The sequence below is a fragment of the Bos grunniens genome, chromosome 1 (assembly GCF_055505025.1).
Source record: "Bos grunniens cultivar Pamir isolate PY7600 chromosome 1, Bosgru_T2T1.0, whole genome shotgun sequence".
Taxonomy (NCBI): Eukaryota; Metazoa; Chordata; class Mammalia; order Artiodactyla; family Bovidae; genus Bos; species Bos grunniens.
The window spans coordinates 132589773-132610894 of record NC_141165.1 but is presented as its reverse complement, the minus strand read 5'-3'; the positions used below and the strand labels follow the sequence as shown (position 1 = coordinate 132610894).

The 21122-nt window shown below is 37.4% G+C and overlaps 1 protein-coding gene across 20 annotated transcripts in view; it reads left to right on the top strand.

Annotated features, from left to right (window-relative positions):
- Nucleotides 1–21122, top strand: part of ROBO2 (roundabout guidance receptor 2) — a 663047-nt gene that overhangs the window by 452572 nt on the left and 189353 nt on the right. For all 20 annotated transcript variants that reach the window (XM_086411444.1, XM_086411574.1, XM_086411573.1 and 17 more), the window contains exons 3-4: nucleotides 17329–17486; nucleotides 20368–20488. In XM_086411444.1, the coding sequence (XP_086267570.1) occupies nucleotides 17329–17486; nucleotides 20368–20488 (279 nt within the window). The remainder of the gene's footprint in view (nucleotides 1–17328; nucleotides 17487–20367; nucleotides 20489–21122) is intronic.

The window sequence follows — 21122 nt, the reverse complement described above, 5'->3', positions numbered from 1 at the left end:
CTTTGACACCTGATGCGAAGAACTGACTCATTGGAAAAGACCCTGATGCTGGGAAAGAGAAGGAGGGAGGAGAAGGGGACAACAGAGGGTGAAATGTTTGGATGGCATCACCGATGTGATGGAGATGAGTTTGAGTAAGCTCTGGGAGTTGGTGATTGGTGATGGACAGGGAAGATTGGCATGCTGCAGTCAAAGGGATCACAAAGACTTGGACAGGACTGAGTGACTGAACTGAACTGAACAGAGCTTAAGGATGATCATACCCTTGAGCAAGATGAGTTGTTTTGTTGTGTTATCATTCAGTCAGTTCAGTTCAGTCACTCAGTCATGTCTGACTCTTTCCGACCCCATGAATGGCAGCATGCCAGGCCTCCTTGTCAATGACCAACTCCCAGAATTCACTCAAACTCATGTCCATCATGTCGGTGATGCAATCCAGCCATCTCATCCTCTGTCATCCCTTCTCCTCCTGCCCGCAATCCCTCCCAGCATCAGAGTATTTTCCAATGAGTCAACTGTTCACATGTTCACATGAGGTGGCCAAAGTATTGGAGTTTCAGCTTTAGCATCAGTCCTTCCAAAGAAATCCCAGGACTGATTTCCTTCAGAATGGGCTGGTTGGATCTCCTTGCAGTCCAAGGGACTCTCAAGAGTCTTCTCCAACACCATAGTTCAACAGCATCAATTCTTCGGTGCTCAGCTTTCTTCACAGTCCAACTCTCACATCCATACATGACCACTGGAAAAACCATAGCCTTCACTAGACGGACCTCTGGTGGCAAAGTAATGTCTCTGCTTTTGAATATGCTATCTAGGTTGGTCATAACTTTCCTTCCAAGGAGTAAGCGTCTCTTAATTTCATGGCTGCAATCACCATCTGCAGTGATTTTGGAGCCCCCAAAAATAAAATCTGACACTGTTTCCACTGTTTCCCCATCTATTTCCCATGAAGTGATGGGACCAGATGCCATGATCTTCGTTTTCTGAACGTTGAGCTTTAAGCCAACTTTTTCACTCTCCTCTTTCAATTTCATTAAGAGGTTTTTTAGTTCCTCTTCACTATCTGCCATAAGGGTGGTATCATCTGCATATCTGAGGTTCTTGATATTTGTCCCTTCAATCTTGATTCCAGTGTGTGCTTCTTCCAGCCCAGCGTTTCTCTTGATGTACTCTGCATATAAGTTAAATAAGCAGGATGACAATATACAGCCTTGATGTACTCCTTTTCCTATTTGGAACCAGTCTGTTGTTCCATGTCCAGTTCTAGCTGTTGCTTCCTGACCTGCATATAGGTTTCTCAAGAGGCAGGTCAAGTGGTCTGATATTCCCATCTCTTTCAGAATTTTCCACAGTTTATAGTGATCCACATAGTCAAAGGCTTTGGCATAGTCAATAAAACAGAAATAGATGTTTTTTCTGGAAATTTCTTGCTTTTTCCATGATCCTGCGAATGTTGGCAATTTGATGTCTTGTTCCTCTGCCTTTTCTAAAACCAGCTTGATCTTCTGGAAGTTCACAGTTCTCGTATTGCTGAAGCCTGGCTTGGAGAATTTTGAGCATTACTTTACTAGCATGTGAGATGTGTGCAATTGTTGCGGTAGTTTCAGCATTCTTTGGCATTGCCTTTCTTTGGGATTGGAATGAAAACTGACCTTTTCCAGTCCTGTGGCCACTGCTGAGTCTTCCAAATTTGCTGGCATTTTGAGCGCAGCACTTTCACAGCATCATCTTTCAAGATTTGAAATAGCTCAACTGGAATTCCATCACCTCCGCTAGCTTTGTTCATAGGGATGCTTTCTAAGGCCCACTTGACCTCACATTCCAAGATGTCTGGCTCTAGGTCAGTTATCACACCACTGTCATTATCTTGGTCGTGAAGATCTTTTTTTGTACAGTTCTTCTGTGTATTCTTGCCACCTCTTCTTAATATCGTCTGCTTCTGTAGGTTGATACCATTTCTGTCCTTTATCGAGCCCATCTCTGCATGAAATGTTCCCTTGATATCTCTAATTTTCTTGAAGAGATCTCTTGTCTTTCCCATTCTGTTGTTTTCCTCTATTTCTTTACATTTATCGCTGAGGAAGGCTTTCTTACCTCTCCTTGCTATTCTTTGGAATTCTGCATTCAGATGCTTATATCTTTCCTTTTCTCCTTTCCTAATGTGTTATCATTAGCTCTGGACTTAAAGAAAACTAGTCTTAGGCAGAATAGATTGTTGTCATAACAACTAATGAATTATGTGACTAAGACAAAGCAGTCACAGAAAAAAAGCCAAAAACCTTTGTTCCTTTCTCCTCCTCTGAGGGCCCTTGTCTCCTTATCAACCAATCTAAGAATAAGCTCTCTTATTGTTAAGCTTATTGTTAATAAGCTCTCTTATTGTTAACAACCATTGTTGTTAAGAGTCAGCTCCAGTATTCCATGAGGGACGACAGTGACTGAGACCAGGTGACAGGATTAGAGGTAAAGAAAAAAATAGATTCTGGATAAATCTCTTGGTCATTGGGCCTTTATGATGAACAAAATGATGTGTGTGTATGCGGGGGAATGTTCATGGGTGACAGGTAACAGAAATGGAGGAAAAACAATAATTTCTTGAGTGATTTATACACTTTTGTACCACGGGCAAAGACGCAGAACATTGGGGAATGAAGATTTGTGTGACAAAGAACAAGAATTCAATTTTGGGCATGTTAAATTCCAGATGCTATGAGATGTGCAAGGGGTGATGTCAAACAGGCAAGTGAATATAAGTCTGAAGTTCTAGGGAGCTCATTCATTTGGAGGCATTCATTTTAGAGTCATTAGCATGAAACCAGGACTGAAAGAGATTAACCGTGAAGAATTTGTGTCTAGGGGAATTCCATTTTTGAGTGATATTGACCATATTTTAGAAAAGAAGTTTCTGGCCACTTATAGGCAAGAGCAATGGCTAGTATGAAGTAAATTAGGAAAGTATCTCAGAACACAAATGCACACTTAGGTATGTTATTGCAGTGCTTTAATGGTATTGATTTCATTATGTAGGATTTGGAGGAGAACACAACAAAATCACTATAGGAATTTTCCACATCTTAACCCTCAGCAATAAGCTACTGCTAGAGAGAATCATTAAATAATTATATCTATATTGGATATATGGTTAATTTTCTATCTAGTTTCCATCTGACTCTTTTTGGTCATTCAAGGCACTGAAATAATATCTAGTGAGGGCAGTTAAATGTAATATTTGATTAAGATATCTATTGTTGTAGGGAAATCCTATTCTGTGCATGCATGCTACATCACTTCAGTCATGTCCTACTATTTGCAACCCTATGGACCGTAACCCACCAGGCTTCTCTGTCCATGGGATTCTCCAAGCAAGGATACAGGACTGGATTGCCCTTTCCTCCTCCAGGGGGTCTTCCCAACCCAGGGATGAAACCCATGTCTCATGTCTCCTTCATTGGTAGTGGGTTCTTTACCACTGGCACCACCTGGGGAGCCCAGAAATCCTTTTCTACCTAAACATTAAAAATATTCTGAAAGAAATAAAGACTGTGTTAGTGTATTTTAGTATTACCTCAAATGATTTTCTGTCTCTAATAACCACCATCTCTAATATGACCACTTTTCCTAATGGGGGGGAAAAAAAAAAACAATAACCAGAACTCTGCAGGAAGAAAGTTAATTTTAGAAAATACATTTTTAAATTATTGCTTAATTTTTGAAGACTATTGAAAATATACAGTGAACCTTTTATTATGCAAATATATTCAGTTTTGAAAACAGTTGAATGATAATAAAGCATTTTCTTTTCTTTATATCATATTACAGTAATGAAGCTGTTACCTCTCAGTACGCATTTAATGAGTTTTAACTAACATTTTAATGAGCTTAAATTATCATAAACCTAAGAAATAGACAAAACTGAATGTATTGGTATAGAGAAAGTTTCCTTAAGAGTTAATTATATTGTTTATGATGGACTATAATTCATTTTATGATATACCACCATTTTATAAGTAAAACTATATTAGCAAATCATACTTAACCTCTATAAACATGTATCCTTTTGTCCAATTTTAAAATAAAAAACTCATGATGTTTTTATATGCTCAAATCATGAATATAAAAGGCATAAACATATCAAAGATAGAAACCAAAATTTTTATTAAAAAGTTTTCACATTTCCTCTAAATTAAACTCCACAAAGAACCTTCAAATGGAGATGTTTTTATTTTTGAAGAAGGAATCATGTATAGTTTTCTTGATTCATGTATTTACAGTGGGATTATGGAATCACAACTTATAATTTGGAAGAAATTTAGGAACTTTTTCAAAATAAGTGATATTTTGGCTTTATTGGAATATGATTGACAGTAAATATATGTGATGGCTTTAAGCCTGTCTCATCTAGAGCACAGTCAGCACTGCTTGCTCCTTCCCCTATAACTTCCTTATTTTTTATCCAGTCCTCTGATGAGGCACTTAACATGCCTTAGTGTAGATCAAAAGTTTCTCATCTTACCTTTATGTCCCTTGTACCTGCCTCAGAGTTGGCCTTCAATTCATCTTAACTGAAGAGACCTTCTCAATGTTAATTTTTTTTTCTGAAATTTTATTCTGTCTTAAAAAAGGAGCTAATTAACCAAGTTATGTATTTTGATCTCTAAGGTGAGTCTTATTACCATTCTACAGATACTGTGTTGACATTTGTATTTCAAAGCACCATCCTCCTGTAAACTTGCACTTTGGGTCACTGAGTGACTCTAGTCAGAAACCAGGTTTCCATACCCTCATACAACTCTCTGTGTTGAATCCAGTTGGAGCAGATGGTATTCTTTGAAAACACTTGGAGTCAAAATTATTTTTTCTTTATACACTGTAAAATATATATGTATATTTGTAACTAATTGATACATTTGTGTGTATAGTGAAGTCTTCCTCTCTCATCACTCCCTTCCCACTTTTGGTTTTCTTTGAAAAGGCTTTGTTATTACTCATTTCTTGCATGTCCTTCCAGAGATTGTGTTTTGTACATGCAAGCACATTCCAGCACGTGTCTTTCTTTTTTGTAATTAATTAAAGCATACAGTGCATATTCCAAACTCACCCTGAAGCTGGCCCTGTGAAAATGCCTTCCTTTTGAAAACACTTTCCCTCCTTTATATTTTAATGCATTTTCAATGTTGTTCTTTGATGCTGAATGGCTGAATGCTTTTTTTTTTTTCTTTCCGATTGTGGTTTTTGAGTTATATTTGATAACTTTCCTTAAATCTCTTTAGCACTTTGAGGGCAAGATCTCTGCTAGAAATATCTTGTACTTCTAAGTGTAAGAGACACATAGCATCTGTCACCATCAAAATAGTTGGTTCCCTCTTAGTAAATTAAAAAGAAACAAATGAGTTAAAAAGCTCTTCTATTATCTCAAAATAGTGATTACAACTAAGAACTGATAGAAAAATGAAAATACCTAATTTCTTTGTTATCAATTAAACAAAGCCAAGTTAAACATCATTTAAAATCACCTTTTAGAAGTAAATTGGATAAACCTTATTGAGTAAATTAAAATTTTTGATTTGGAGGGACCAGTGACATTTTATTCCCCAGTTAATATTTTACAACATAAATAATAATACCTAAGGGCTTTCCAAGTGGCACAGTGGTAAAGAATCTTCCTGCCATTCAGGAGACACAAGAGACAGAGACGTGGGTTCCATCCCTGAGTCAGGAAGATCTCCTGGAGGAGGAAACAGCAACCCATTCCAGTAATCTTGCCTGGGAAATCCCTTGGACAGAGGAGCCTGGTGGGCCACAGTCCATGGGGTTGCAACGTCAGGCATGACTGAGCAACTGAGCACATTTACAGTAATACCTAAATACTTTAGACTTTAGGATTATACTGTTATATATGAATGCCAACTCTGACAGTACTCACAGTAATTACCACCATCCAGTAGCAACTGCACAGTATTTAACCCTCTGACCCTCAAGACCTTAAAAGAGGAATTTTTTATACGCAAGCTAGAGTTCTTGAAGATTATTAACCATTTGATACTCAGAGGAATTAAAAATTGACATCATTAAGCTCATTTAGAATCAGATACAAAAATAAGATCGCAAGATCCTTCTTTTTTACTAGTATTCCTAACAATAATAATTCTCATTTCTGAAATGTTTTATTTAATAGTGTACTTTACAGAGATCCATCTGTTTATTCTTCATAACTATCCAAAGACATAAATATTTAATATCCCCATTTTATGGAGGGAGAAGGTGAGGCTTAATATGGCTGAGAGACCTGAATAAGACCATCCAGTTAATAAAATAGCAGAGCTAGGCCTCAAACCCAGGCCTCTGACTAAGCCCATTATTTAAACTATAACGCCATATTGCTTCTCTGTCAAAAAGGAATCGTTCCAAAACACTTATTAATTCGAAGTTCCCTGTCCCATGAAAGAAACTAGCAAATGGTGGAGAGGAACTGGAGTGCATTTAGAAATATAAAACAGTGTGAAGGCCCTAGAATGGAAAAGCGCTTGCTATGTTCCAGGACCTGAGGAACGGCCAGTGTGGCCGAGAATTGTGATTGAGGGGAAAAAGATGAGGCGGCAGAGATTTTTAGAGGATAAACCACACAGGAAGAAAAGAGGGTAAGTTAACATCCTGCCTGGATTTCAGGAACTGCCCTGGCATAATTACAAGGAACGCTTCCATTTGTTTCCCAAATGCTTAGTATGGAGGATAAAATAATGTGGTTATCCAAGTCAGAGGTTATGTTTCAGAAGAAATGAATAAATTTTTCCTCAACTACTTGTGTGATATTAGTAGGGAATGACATATCTTATAGGGCAAATTCCACACTCAGCTCTTTTGCCCACTGACAAAAATCCCCAGTGGGGGATGAACAGAAACCACGTCTCCTAGAAATTTACGGAAGCAAAGGGCTTACTTTTAAGCAAATGTGGAAAAAAAACTTTTCAAGGGCAGTATTAGCCATGCTCTTTTGACATCACTGGATAAATATAGGTAACATCTGATCATTTAGGATCCACTCATTCATTTTGAAAATTAATCCATTTGTTAACCACAGATTTTCTTTTTTTGGCCCATATTTTAGACTTGTATTTTGCCTTACATTCAGAGAAGTTATAATGTGATTGTTCATGGAGAGTACTGAGAAAATAATTTCTAATTTTACCATTTGTAGAAAGTTAGAGGACAGAGTGGGGGGGTGAAGTGACTAATATGTGATGCATGAAAATGGCCAAAATTAGGAATTATAATAATTTGTGAATTATAATAATTTGTGAATTTTAATAGTCTGGCATCATAAATAGCTTTGATTTGAACTAAATAATGAGGTTTGGCAGACTTTCTGGTAAATTTTACTTGTCAAGTTTTGGTCCCTTCCCAGGCAGAGAAGCCAAAGCAATCACATGCAGCTAGGTGGTTATCTCCATACAGAGAGCTGACACATTACCAAGCAGGAAGAAAGTGACTCTGTCTGTTTATTTTTTATCCCTGACTATTTTGAGAGTAAAAGTATACTGAGTCCTAGTCCTAGGAATAACCGTGGATCCCAGAGAATAAAAATATAGCAGAAGACTCTTTATTTCCTTATTACTGAGCATATACTCTGTGGCTGACCAAGACTGACTCTAGGGTATCACAGGAAGACAGATTTTCTTTTCCAAAAGCACTGTGGACAGTGACTGCAGCCATGAAATTAAAAGACACTTGCTCCTTGGAAGGAAAGCTATGACAAACCTAGACAGCATATTACAAAGCAGACACATCACTTTGCCAACAAAGGTCCATATCATCAAAGTGATGTTTTTCTAGGAGTCATGTTCGGTGTTAAGAGTTCAAGCCTAAAGAAGGCTGGGTGCCAAAGAATTGATGCTTTCAAATTGCTATGCTGGAGAAGACTCGTAAGAGTCCCTTGGACAGCAAGGAGATCAAACCAGTCGATCCTAAAGGAAATCAGCCCTGAATATTCATTGGAAGGACTGATGCTGAAGCTGAAGCTCTAATAATTTGGCCACCTGATGGGAAGAACCAACTCGTTGAAAAAGACCCTGATGCTGGGAAAGACTGAGACCCTTTATGAAGAGAAGAGGGCAACAGAAGATGAGATGATTAGATACCATCACCAACTCAACTGACATGAATTTAAGCAAACTCTGGGAGATAGTGGAAGGCAGAGGAGCCTGGCATGTACGGTCCATGGAATCACAAAGAGTCAGACAGAACTTAGCGACTGAGTAACAACACATCAGAGGAAGAGGGGCATTCTTCTAAACCTCCATGACTAATGTGACATCTTTCTAGTTTCATGTAAGATATGAAGGTTTGATTGGAGTATACATGAATTTAAAAATACTTAAAAAACACTTCAGGGAAAACATAAATTTTGTTCATGAGCACTCAGTATCACTTACACCTTAAAAATATATCCACTGTTCTTTGTCATCAGTTTGTTTTCATAGAGTACATGGCAAGATTCAATGAGTGAGGTGGGGGCCTGTGGACTTAGTGTCAGAAACAAAAGAGATTGTGCTACTCATAGGTTCAAGCACATTGTTTTCTGGTTGTTGTCCATAATATGACTTTTCTGGGACGACCCAGAGGGATGGTATGGGGAGGGAGGAGGAAGGAGGGGTCAGGATGGGGAACACATGTATACCTGTGGTGGATTCATTTTGATATTTGACAAAACTAATACAATTATGTAAAGTTTAAAAATAAAATTTAAAAAATATGACTTTTCTGAAATAATTTAAATGTTGTCTTTAGCACATTTGCATTCATAAAAAGTGCTTGAATATGCTTCTTGCTTCCTCTTCTCCTGCTTAACTGTCAAAACATGGTGATGCTTTTGAAGATTTATGGTAGATTGGGTAATGAGATTGCTGAATGTTAACCGCAGCATTCAGAATTCATTTGGTGGCAAAAGAAAAGAAGGTTACTGGATCTTTGGAATAGAGTAGAGAGATGATAGAGCTTTTTTTAATCAGCCAATTTAAAAATAAATATGCTATATTCTGGATTAGGAAACATTTCAAGCTTCTTGTCATGTAGTAATCAAATAGAACATTTCCTGAAGAATATAGGATGTCAAATTATATTCATGTCAGCAAAATTCCTGACAGCTTACAGTAATGCCATATTTTGCAGTGTAGATGTATGCAAATCTTAATATTGGATGAGAAAGACTGAACAGTCCACAGGCATGTGGAACATTTTTTTTATTATCATGAAAATCTCAGGTATACAGAATTATATTTCAACAGCTGTGCACACTAGAGTCCTCATCCCACAAGTTTAGGCAAAAAAAACAAAACAAAAAAACAACTTTCATTGTTGCATTATAATTCAGTAAGTTTCATGCTGTTAAGCTTTGGTCTATGTTCAAGTGTGAAACTGGGTAATAAACAGCATGCTCTTCCAGTGATCATTTTTAAGTTCATGAATTATGGTGAGCTTCATGGTTGCACTCTAAATCAGACCTCTAATGATTGTGTTATGAAATGTATTGTTAAAATAGGTGAAGTGATGGAAATCGTGAAAGCAGCAGAATTATGCTGAAAGCCCATAGATGCATTATAATATATACTGCACTTATTCAAAAATTTGTTGTTTCAGGCAGAGGGCGATAAAGGTAGAGCAACAGTAGTTTCAAAGTAACTGGCATTTGTGACAAGGAAGGTTGACCTTGACCTTCCTCTTCTTCCAACCCTCATTTCATCAGCAGGGGTGAGATTACTTGGAGACCCTGCCAATAGGTAATAAATAACACATAAATTCCAGGACACCCTTGCACTGTGGGGTGTCCTAATGTGTAATAATCCTTAGACTATTGAGTTTATAACTCATGACATCTGGCAGTTACTTGGCATTGTAATTCATGTTGATCAGGCACATCAGAATACACCATGGAAGAGAAATATCAGAGCACTAACCCGTGATACTAGGAGAGGGTGAAATGACAGGAAAAAGCTGCTGAACTACACAGTGTTAGAATGTTGTAAAAGCTAATACCTTCAGATAAAGACTAACAAGGTGGGAGGAGAATGGTAATCTATTGGGATCCAGAATAAAGCAGCACATTAATATTTACTGAATGGTGCTCTTTATTCCTTTATTCAAATTGGCAGATGTAGCATTAAGGCAGTAGTGAATATGGAAGTTTGAATTCAAGTATATACTTATACATATTTTAAGTTTAAAATTATACATAAACATAGAAATATATTGAATTAAAAATTTTTACACGGATATATATCTGTGTATAAAGGAGATTTGTCCATTTTAATTTTTCGTGTTCTTTGATCTAACAGTAAGAGCTAAATGAGGTGAAAGAGAAAGAGGGGTAGGAAGAGAAATGGGAAATAGTGGGGAAAAAAACACTCTACAAGACCTGTAACAAACCTAACTAATACCTAACAGCCTAACCGCTTTAACTGAAGACTTAAGGCTAATGGGACATGAACCAGATTGAAGAGCTAGAGGCAGACAGATGGTTATTTGTAATCATCCTGTAAATGTAAATCCTATGAAGATGTTGTGATTATTTATTTATTTATGCCCCAACCCAGATTGAAGAAAGTCAGGGACAGTATTTTAGCTTGAAATAATCTGATGTTTCCCTTTGTTACCACCTTGAGAAAGATCATTTGATTTTTTTTTTTTGACTAGTCTTTGTCAGATCTGAATATTAAATTCAACGTATTATTTCCTCCATTATCCAGAGTTATAGCCATCTTTGTGACCAAGACTGAAATTCGCAAAAGGGCAGGTCCTGGAAGCAAATTGGGTAGCAGAATAGAACATTTTGGGGATGTGGAGAGTTTTTGTTTTACAGTGAAGGAAGGCTGCCTTGAACACGTTTAGGCCAGCGCCCTCCATCCTGCATGAGGTCTTCCTCCTGACACACTATATTTGGGCACAGCCTCTAAGCTGCCCTTCTGTCTTTAAGTTTTCTGTTATTCTAGAGAGATCAGCATAACCAATTTTGTGGACAATGGCACTTTAAGGGAAGAAAAAAGAGAAACTGATTAAACATTAATTAGCCTCAATCCGCAACTTCCTCTCAAGTTAATGGATAGGGTATGCAGATCCCTGTCAAATATCAGATGCTAGGCTTTGCAAAAAATAGGACTTCCAAGTGTTGAAGGCGAGCCAACTGCTGGCTCCTTAACTCAAACCAAAGGAAATGATTACCAGAGACAGGCCTCGAGTCTGCCATGGTCAGATGTCACCAGTTTGCAGTGCCACGTGTGATCCAAGAGTTTATGAATGATCTCAACACTTGGTCCCCAAGGAGAACATATGCATTACAGAGGTTACAGATAGAAATTACAGACAGCACAATGTTTCCATGCAATTTCTAAGAATCCTTCAGCAAGTTTTAAACATTAATGGAAACCATTAAGGAAGACTTGGCACTGTTAGGGGGACTTCAGATTATATTGCGGATAAGAACAGAACAGGGCTAAAAAAAAGGATTCAAGAATAGAGACTTGGCTAAGACATTTGGAGCTGGCCATTCCTCCTGGGTGAGTTGTATGTTTGTATGTTTTATTCCCTGCAGATTTCTAGGCTTCACAAAATGTTATGGCTTGAAATGGGCGAGTCACAGGGTATCCTTGTTCATTCATCATGCTCCAATTCATAGTGCTGGTTTAACTGGACCATTTGCTGAGTGGATTTGCTTGCACAGGGAATCGTAGTGAGATGAGGAGGGGCGAGAGCTTCTCATTTTGGAATTGTCAGCGTGTTGCAGAAGTGCCAGAGTGTCAGCTTGCACAGCGGTAGCAGGATGTCGCCCCACTGAGTTCTTTCTTTCCCATTCCCCTTCTGTGCAGAAGAAACCACTTGTGACTTGTTCCCTAAATATCAGATTGTGTTGTCTATGTAGTGGGTGACTGGCCTGTCCACTCTGACCGTACCTTGCTTGATTGTACCAAATATAATAATGTGGTTTGTTGTGAATGATGTTTCCTCTGTAGATATAGTAGGTTTTTGGTCATTGCAACTTCAGAAAAATGCAGCATTATTATAGCTTGTCAGTGGGGAACTTTCAGTTGAAAGGGACAACTTTATTTAAACTGGCCTATGAATGAAAGAGCTTCCCTGGTGGCTTAGATGGTAAAGAATCCACCAGCAATGCAGGAGACTTGGGTTCGATCCCTGGGTTGGGAAGATCCCCTGGAGGAAATAGCAACCCACTCCAGGATTCTTGCCTGGAGAATCCCCATAGACAGAGGAGCCTGGGAGGCTACAGTCCATGGGGTCGCAAAGAGTAAGACATGACTGAGTGACTTCTACTTCATGAATGAATGGAAGAATTTCTTTGGTTCACGGAAGTAGCAAGTCCTGATTTGACACAGTCTTTAGGATTGATTTGTTCAGTTATGGCATCAAGAACCCAGATTTTTTTTCTAGTGTGCAGAGTCTTAGTTTTATCCTGACACTGGTGCTCCCCCTGGGGTCACAGCATGGCTGCTGATAGCAGCCATTTAGTGCGGCTGGGAGAGACAGTGCACGTCCTGGGAGGTAGAGACAAGGACCTGAGCTTCAGGCTGGCTGGGATTACATCGCCCATGGTGAGAGGTGATGCTGGGGCTGCTGCTGCTGAGGATGCGAAAATAATGTGTACCACTTTTAGGAATGGCTTCATTCTTGCCATTTCTTCCCAGGAATTCTTGCCTGGGAAATCCCATGGACAGAGGAGCCTGGCGAGCTATAGTCCATGGGGTCACAAAGAGTCAAACGCAGCTTAGTGGCTAAACCACCACCACCACCTAGTCCAATGTATATATAAAAAGAAATCTCACATGAGTGAATCTGAAACTGACACCAAAGGGACAGTATGTGTTTAAAGAAATAGGGAAAACTATGGGGACTAAGAGTTACCTAGGGAAGATTTTCAAGTAGAAAAATTATATATGCTAATATACATTGATAGTGAGATGGTCCTCTGTGTGTCTAGTATAGGAGGGTTGCTGGAATGTATGTGATGAGCCTGAAAATATAATTGATGACCTCATTCTATACAACTCTGGTGTCACATTAAGAAGAGAATTTTTTCTTAAGAGCCTTTTAAAAATTATGAAAAATAATGGCTGTAATCATATGTACACTTCAGCAAACTCATAATAGTCACAGTAGAGAGATTAAAAGACAAATCAGAAGAAAAGTTTAAATAGAATACTCTTGAAGTAATTAAGGAAGAGATAAGACACCCTAACTAGGGCAGTGGTGACAGGAAGAATAGATGCAGGTGATGTTACAAATCATTCTAGCATAATGACTTTATGTAGGGTCTGCTGCTTCTGCTGCTAAGTTGCTTCAGTCGTGTCTGACTCTGTGAGACCCCATAGACAGCAGCCCACGAGGTTCCTCCGTCCCTGGGATTCTCCAGGCAAGAACACTGGAGTGGGTTGCCATCTCCTTCTAGAGTCAGACAGGATTCACACTCTAAACTTACCTTCCACAATAAATAGGTCATTCCAAAGCCTTCCACAGGCACCATCATGTCATCTTTGTTTAATACAGTATTCCTTAACCATTTTATAAGACTGTGCGAAGTATATTGTAGTATTCAGTATATTCCTGTAGAACTGAAATAATTTGTTATAGATATTTATGTCATGAATAGGAACTCTATCATATCAAACACAGTAGTAATTCTCAATCTATTGATGTTCCAGAATAACTTTCTAAGTCACTGTGCATGTTAATGTCAAAAGAATTCAGGTCTAATCTAGGCTATAACTAGCTCAGTGAACTCTCATTTGTGCTTCTCAGCTCGTATACAGAAATGAATATTTGGGTTCTAGCCAACTAACATTTCTGTTTTTCCCCATGGAGATTTGAGCCCTTGTATTCTAAACTTAGATCTGCAAAGCACGTACTATATCAAAAGTCTACCTGTTATTTTTTTTCCTCTAAGTACTGCTTACCACTACCCCACTGCCAGCTTTTGTCATTTTAACCAGATTCTTTTCAGTTCATGTTGATTTCTTTTCACCCTATTTAAAGACTTTGTTTGGAGCTCTAGGTAATACACACATTGCTGCCTGTTCTTGTTTTGGCTTACTTCTCAAGCCGCAGTGAAAATGTGGCTCTCAGTTTTTTGTGTTTTTTTTCCCTAGAATAGGGGCTTAATGAGAAATAATATATATAGACTCAATTTGGACTCGCTTTACTTTTTTACATTTATGGAACTGTTTCAGTTCCCTTTACTCACATATATAAATACTTTACTATAAAGAACACCTCCTGTTTTTTTATCACTTGTAATAAAGCACAGGGCAAAATCCAAGACAGAAACTAAGAATTAGCGAAAAATAGACAAACACTATTTAATTTTACTTTTTTTATACTTGATAAGGGGTATACAAACCTCAGACATATATAAGCAAGTGTCAGAACATTTATATAGTTTGAGAAGAGTAAAGATTACCTTTTCCAGGTGGATGGAGAAAAACCTAGAGGGGTAGTATCGGGTGGGAGTTTGAAGGGAGTTTCAAAAGGGAGGGGACAGATGTCTACCTAAGGCTAATCCATGTTGATATATGGAAGAAATCAACTACAACAATATTGTAATAATCCCTCAATTAAAAGAACAACTTTCCAAGACCAAAAAAAAAAAAAAGACTTATTCCTAAGGTTCTTTGTTGCTGTGCTAGACTCTGCTGAAAGGGTTATTTTTCTCCAAAGTGTCTTATTTGAGAGAAAAGAAAATATTTTACTACCCCCAAAGACACAGGGTGAAGGAAATGGTATCACTGAGCAAAAATGAATTATTCTACAAACCCCCAAAGAGCCTTTTACAAGTTGAAGAGGGTACAGTACCAATTATACTATTATCTCACCCTACTCTCTGGGTGAATAGTCTGAAAGCCTAAAATTACAGTTGATGTTCAATTCCTTGGCTTCATTTGCAAATTGGAGTCATTTTCTTTTTTTGTGTGAATGCCATAAACACATGTTATATTGTTTAAGAGTAGCAGCCCTTAGTTTGTTATGATATTTTTCTCCTTTTTTGTCTCCCATGTCAAAGGACCTTTTTTTTTTTTTTTGGTCTTAATTTGGTTTGTTGCAAATTGATGTAATACTGTGTTTCTGAATGATTTGCAGTGGTCTTAAGTGCCATTTGAGCCGAGGCTTTTTGGCTTATGATTTGTGAGTAGACCATTCTGGAGAAGGTCCTCCAACTGGCCAGATGTGTCATTTTGGAACAGATTGAGGGCCTGCCAAAACACCATTTGCTGCCAGGACCGGATATTGTAGGGGTGCTCACCACCCTGTTACCATATTTTTGCAGGTCTTAACATTGCATAAATAGGCAGCTGTTCTCTATTTAGAATATAAATGAGTCACCAGCTTGCTCTCCCTTGAGGATTTACCTGCAATGGGGAAACCACAGTGTTAACCCCTTCTTCCCCTCTTGTTGGAACATCACATTTATGCATACTTCTCTCAGCCCATTCAGAAGCAAACCCCTATGCATATAAATCACATCTTTCTTGCCAGTTAGACAAGAAAACTCAAAAAATATGCAGTTCACTCTGCTCAAATGGAACACATTTCCACAGCAGCTAAAGCAGTAAATTAATCAGCTTATAAACTGAGAGTGAGCAATTTGTGCTCACTTTTTTCTTATGGCTCCTTCAATAGGAGACAAGGTTCTCTAATCTCATAAAAGGCCATGACTTCATTAAGATGGAAAACCATGTTGTTGCAAGAGACAGGAAAAGAAAAGCCCTAAAAGTCACTCAGTTTTCTCTCTGGACCTATTTATAGGACAGGGGATTTTTATTTATTTGGAGAATGACAATTAACCTGGAGACTTAGCCCAACAAAGAAGCAGAGTGCTGAAGTGAGTCTCATTATGGGACATCAAAGGCAGTTGGCTTGACCTAATCCATGTTTGCAGCAGATGATTTACATAACAAGCTAGCACAAGCTGCCCAATTTTGATTTCAAATAACTTGACCAGTTTCAAATAGCTTGACCAATTTACATAAAATGTATGTGTGTGTACATGCATATACATACACATGCATATACACACGTGTATTTGTGTGAGTGTGTGATTGCTTGTTCTAGCCCAAAGTATATTGGGGAAAAAACTTGTCAGTGTTAGAATATCAAAGAATAGAAAAAGTCAAAGCAGTTATGAAAAGCAGAGGCTGTTGTTGTGTTATATGGTATATTAGCTGCTTTCAACTACATTTCATTGAAGTATTGTTGACTTACAATATTACGTTAGTTTCAGGCATACAATGTAGTGATTCAATATTTTTATAGATTACACAAGATACAAAGTTGTTATAAAACATGGACTATATTCCCTCTGCTGTCTGTTACTTTCTTGTAACTGACATTTTGTAACTGGTAGGTTGTACCCCTTAATCTCCTTCACCTGTTTTCTCAACTACTTTTTTGAATGTTTACCCTAAAATAGATATAGTCCTTATTTGCTAAATAAATCAGCATTCTGCAATCTGATAGGAGGGAGTCATTTCTCCAGGCTTTTCATCTTGCCAGGGGAGGAAAAGTCCAGAGATAGATAGGTGACATTTGGAGAGCCAGGCATGCCAGATTTTCGGAGGTTACAACCGAGGTCCAACCTGCTGTTCTCCTAATGAAAGGAGGGGAAATTCAGACTGGCAAAGCTGCTATAAGGGATATCTCTGCTCCGAATGTCACGCTGCCCAGATGTCACTCGGCAGGTGGAGATGCAGACAGAATGAAAATGTAGCCCTGTGTATGTGGGTGCTAGTGCGTTACAAGGGGAACAATGAATCTATCTTCAGAAGTGTAATGAAAACAGTGTGGATCTTGTCCATATTCATGTCACCAGAAAGCGTTTCTCAGAGAGTTCTCACTCCACTTCCCCTCCCTGACTGACGGGCATACATGCTCCCAGACTATGTGCATATGACATGTTTCAGGGCTTTAAGTTTAACAAGCATAACAATTAATTTTAATGTATTTATATACATGTATGTGTACATATATGCTTTTTAAATAGAAAAATGGGATCATATTACCTAAACAGTTTTGTACCTTGAGTTTGTATTAAATCTCAAAACTGCATCATGAGTGTTTCTCATCTTATTTTCCTCCAGCTTATCTCATTTTCAACTCAGATTTCATAGCAGAGGTTCATAATCATATAACTAGTCACTTCTCTGTTTATGAGCACTCAGGTTCGCGCTGACATGTTTTAAGACGGGCATGTTTAAGACTTGAAGTTACCTTTTGCAAGAGAAACCTAAAGTTACTGTCACTGAGTTTTCTTTTACTGCAATTATTTTTCTTCAGTGTTACGAGATGACTTCCGGCAAAATCCCACAGATGTTGTAGTGGCAGCCGGAGAGCCTGCAATCCTGGAGTGCCAGCCTCCCCGGGGACACCCAGAACCTACTATCTACTGGAAAAAAGACAAAATTCGAATTGATGACAAGGAAGAAAGAATAAGTGTGAGTAAAATTAGAATGGATGCCCAGAGGGGTTGGATACCAAGCTTTAAAATGGATGTATTTTATTTATATTATCTATAATATTTTATTTATATTATTTTATTTATATTATTTGTTATTTATTATTAATAAAGTTATAGAACTCTATTTGAGTGCTAATTACTACTTACACTATATTGAAAAGGCTGAAAAAGGATACCCAAATGACAATTTTGGAATGAGGCTTCAAAGAGACAAAAATTATATAAATAAAATTCATATGTTATATTAATAACTGGACTAATCTGAATATGTAAATATATCTTTGTAGTAGAATATTGATGTCAACGCTCTTTTAGGAACTCCAGATGCATTTATTGATCATAGAGTACATTAAGTGTCAAAGTGTAAGTGATGACCATAAACTGTATTAACTAAAACATTTCTTTTCACACTACTTTCAAAATTATAAGAGGAAATTGTGGTGATGAATATTTCAAGCTGTTTTCCAGTTTTTCCAATGTAATATTTATAACTAAAATATTATGAGAATTCATTTCAAAGTTTAAGAGATGTAAAGTAAAATCAATGTTAAAATAACTGCCAAGTTCTGCAGTTTAAACTTACAAAAAATTAGTCCATTTTCACGGAAATTGATCATCATTAATTAGTTGATTAATATCAAGATGAAACACCCAGAAAATGGTAAAAAGTTAGAGAAATGGTATATAGATTATTTTTTCAGAGGATCTACTCACCATTAGTATGTGGAGTTTATGAGAGCTAGTCACTGAAATAGTAGATAATGCCTCAACCTTCTGACATTGTTCTTAGTACAATTTTTGTACTCAGTACAATAACTAAGAATAAATATATTTAATTTAAAATAATGTATCATTTAACAGAACAAATGTGCTATTTCTATTAAAATGTTCATATAGTATGGGTGTCTATTATCTTTAAAAATATCTTATAAGTGAGATTTTATTCTTATGTGTATGTTGTGATTACATCATAACACAGAACCAGAGAGGCCATGCAAAAGATCACAGCATATCCACATGAATATTCTGGTTTGAACTGTGGACACTGTGGAGATCTACAGTGAAAGATCGTTTGGTCCAGTGGTCTGTGCTTGGCTACCAAACTTAGGAAAATGTGCTCCTGTTCAAGATTTTCTTTTTCGTGTTTGTAATCATTAAATTTTTCCTTTGTAACAAATCACCCCACAATACAACCATTGCATTTATTCTGTGATTCTGTGCGTGAGTTGACAGTTCTTTGCTCATTGCCAGGTTGGTTGATCTTTGCTAGGCGTTCTCCAGCTTCTGTGGCTTGTTTGAAAGTGTGCTGGCAGCTGAATGATCTAGGATAACTTTCCTGTACTCACATGTCTGGCCATTGACTACTTCTCAAGCCAGCCATCTTGGTTCTTCTCCTCATAGCCTCCCATATTCCAGCAGACTAGCTTGGGCTGGGGCTCCCCAGGTGGCACCGGTAGTGAAGAACCTGCCCGCCAATGCGGGTTTGATTCCTGGGTTGGCAAGATCCCCTGGAGGAGGGCATGACAACCTATTCCAGTATTCTTGCCTGGAGAATTCCATGGACAGAGGAGCCTGGTGAGCTATAGTCCATAGGGTCACAAAGAGGCACACAGGACGGAAGTGACTTAGCATGCACTCAGCTTGAGCTAATTCCCATAGTTGTCTCAGGGTTCCAGCTGCAGCAAGCAGTCAAGTCCCTGTGTTGCAAGTGCCTTTCTTCCGGTGAAATGTTGCTTTAGTTCCACTGAACAAATCAAGTCATACTGTCAGTTTCATCTTCAAGGGGAGGAGAAATGGCCTCCCTGGTTTATAACCTATCATTTATTCTACTGCATTTAGTTGAGAAAAGGTTGATGATCTTTTCTTCTGAAGTATAAAAAAATGTTGAAAATACTCTGTTGAAAATACATGGCTAGTTTTAGAGCCTGAAATATGTCTGATGAAAACATATCTACTTGAGTTCTATCTGCCTGTGAAATTAAAAAGTAAAGGAGGAAACCAGCATATTCTTATCTCATATCTCTTTAAGAGAGATTGTTTGAAAAAAAAACAAAACTCAAAATTGGAAAAGAACCTGTAAGTTGATGATACACTTACTGAAAAGCTTATTCTGCTGTAGTATCCTCTTAACAAACAATATTTTAACATCATTATATTTGTTTATTCAAACAGAAATGCTTCTTATTTAAGAAACATTTAGGGGCCACCTATACAAAGCCAACAGTTTGTACCAAGTCATACTCATCATTCCAAAAAATTATTTGTTTTTATTCAACCTCACATCCCTCTTCAAAAGTTGTCTTATAAATACAGTTAAGATGAGACAAAGATAATTTTAATGCTAACAAATACCCCATGAAGACAGAGATTTTTACTTTTTGATTTACTGCTGAATCTCAAGGACCTAGAACACTGCCCAGCCAATAGAAGTACTCAACAAATACTCATTGAATTCTTCTGAGTCAATTGGATCTCATTATATTATCAAAATAAAATATCTAGTGCTTCTTTCTGATGACAGATGTCAATAGAAATTCATTCAACAGAATTTCAGAGTGAAGACCAACCATGAGGTTTAATGGCAGCAGTCACAAGTCTCGAAATAGGATCAGGCAAGAGATAGGAAGACTGCCTTAAAAGAAGCATTCTCTAGAAAGAGAATATGGAGGCTTACATGGAAGCAGAATTTAAAAGATGCCAAAAGAGTGGGAGAGTTTTGTGTCTTAGACACTCAACCATTTCTTTTAGAGAAAAATTATGTGCTTAATTTTTCAAGATTTTTTATTAATGACCTTTTTTCTCTGTTTCTTTTCTTCTCCATTTTCCTTTATTTTCTTTCTTCCGTCCAATTTTAACAGATCCGTGGTGGAAAACTAATGATCTCCAATACCAGAAAGAGTGATGCCGGGATGTATACGTGTGTGGGCACCAACATGGTGGGAGAGAGAGACAGTGATCCAGCAGAGCTGACTGTCTTTGGTAAAACTCTGTTTTAATTTATAAGTTGCTATTTATTATCTACTCTTTCTTCACTTTTAAATATTTTTGCTAATACCAAACACCAGGCCATATACGGATGGTTACTTATGACTTGTAGTGAGCTGAATAAACTAGAATTGTCTTGTTTTCTGGTTCTTTCAGATGAAATCTTTGATTTGAAGAAAATTAAACTTTTGAAACAATTTACCTGCTTCATTCCTATATGTCTATAAGATTTTGCCTTTCATAAAAATGTTAAAAATTACTCTTTCTCAAAATCTGTTGGAGATTATATCCGTCTAAAGTTTATCACTCATTCCATTGCGATGCGTTTATCGAATATTTATTATGTGCATGACATGAGATAAGGCTTTTAAAAATTAGAGAGTATACTATAAAGTCATTTCACTTATCTTCTACTTAAAAAATCTCAGATTGAGCTACTTGCAGTTTTAGCTCATGATAAAAAGACCAGCTTGCTAGTTATACACACAGAATCAAAAAATAGAAAAAAGTTATTAAACTATTTTGCTATGATATTCATGTTTCTTCAACTTTAAGAACCAAGGGCCTCTTGAGCTGGAGTAATTTAGTTAATTTTAGTTAAAACATTACTAGATCTGTATCACAGAAG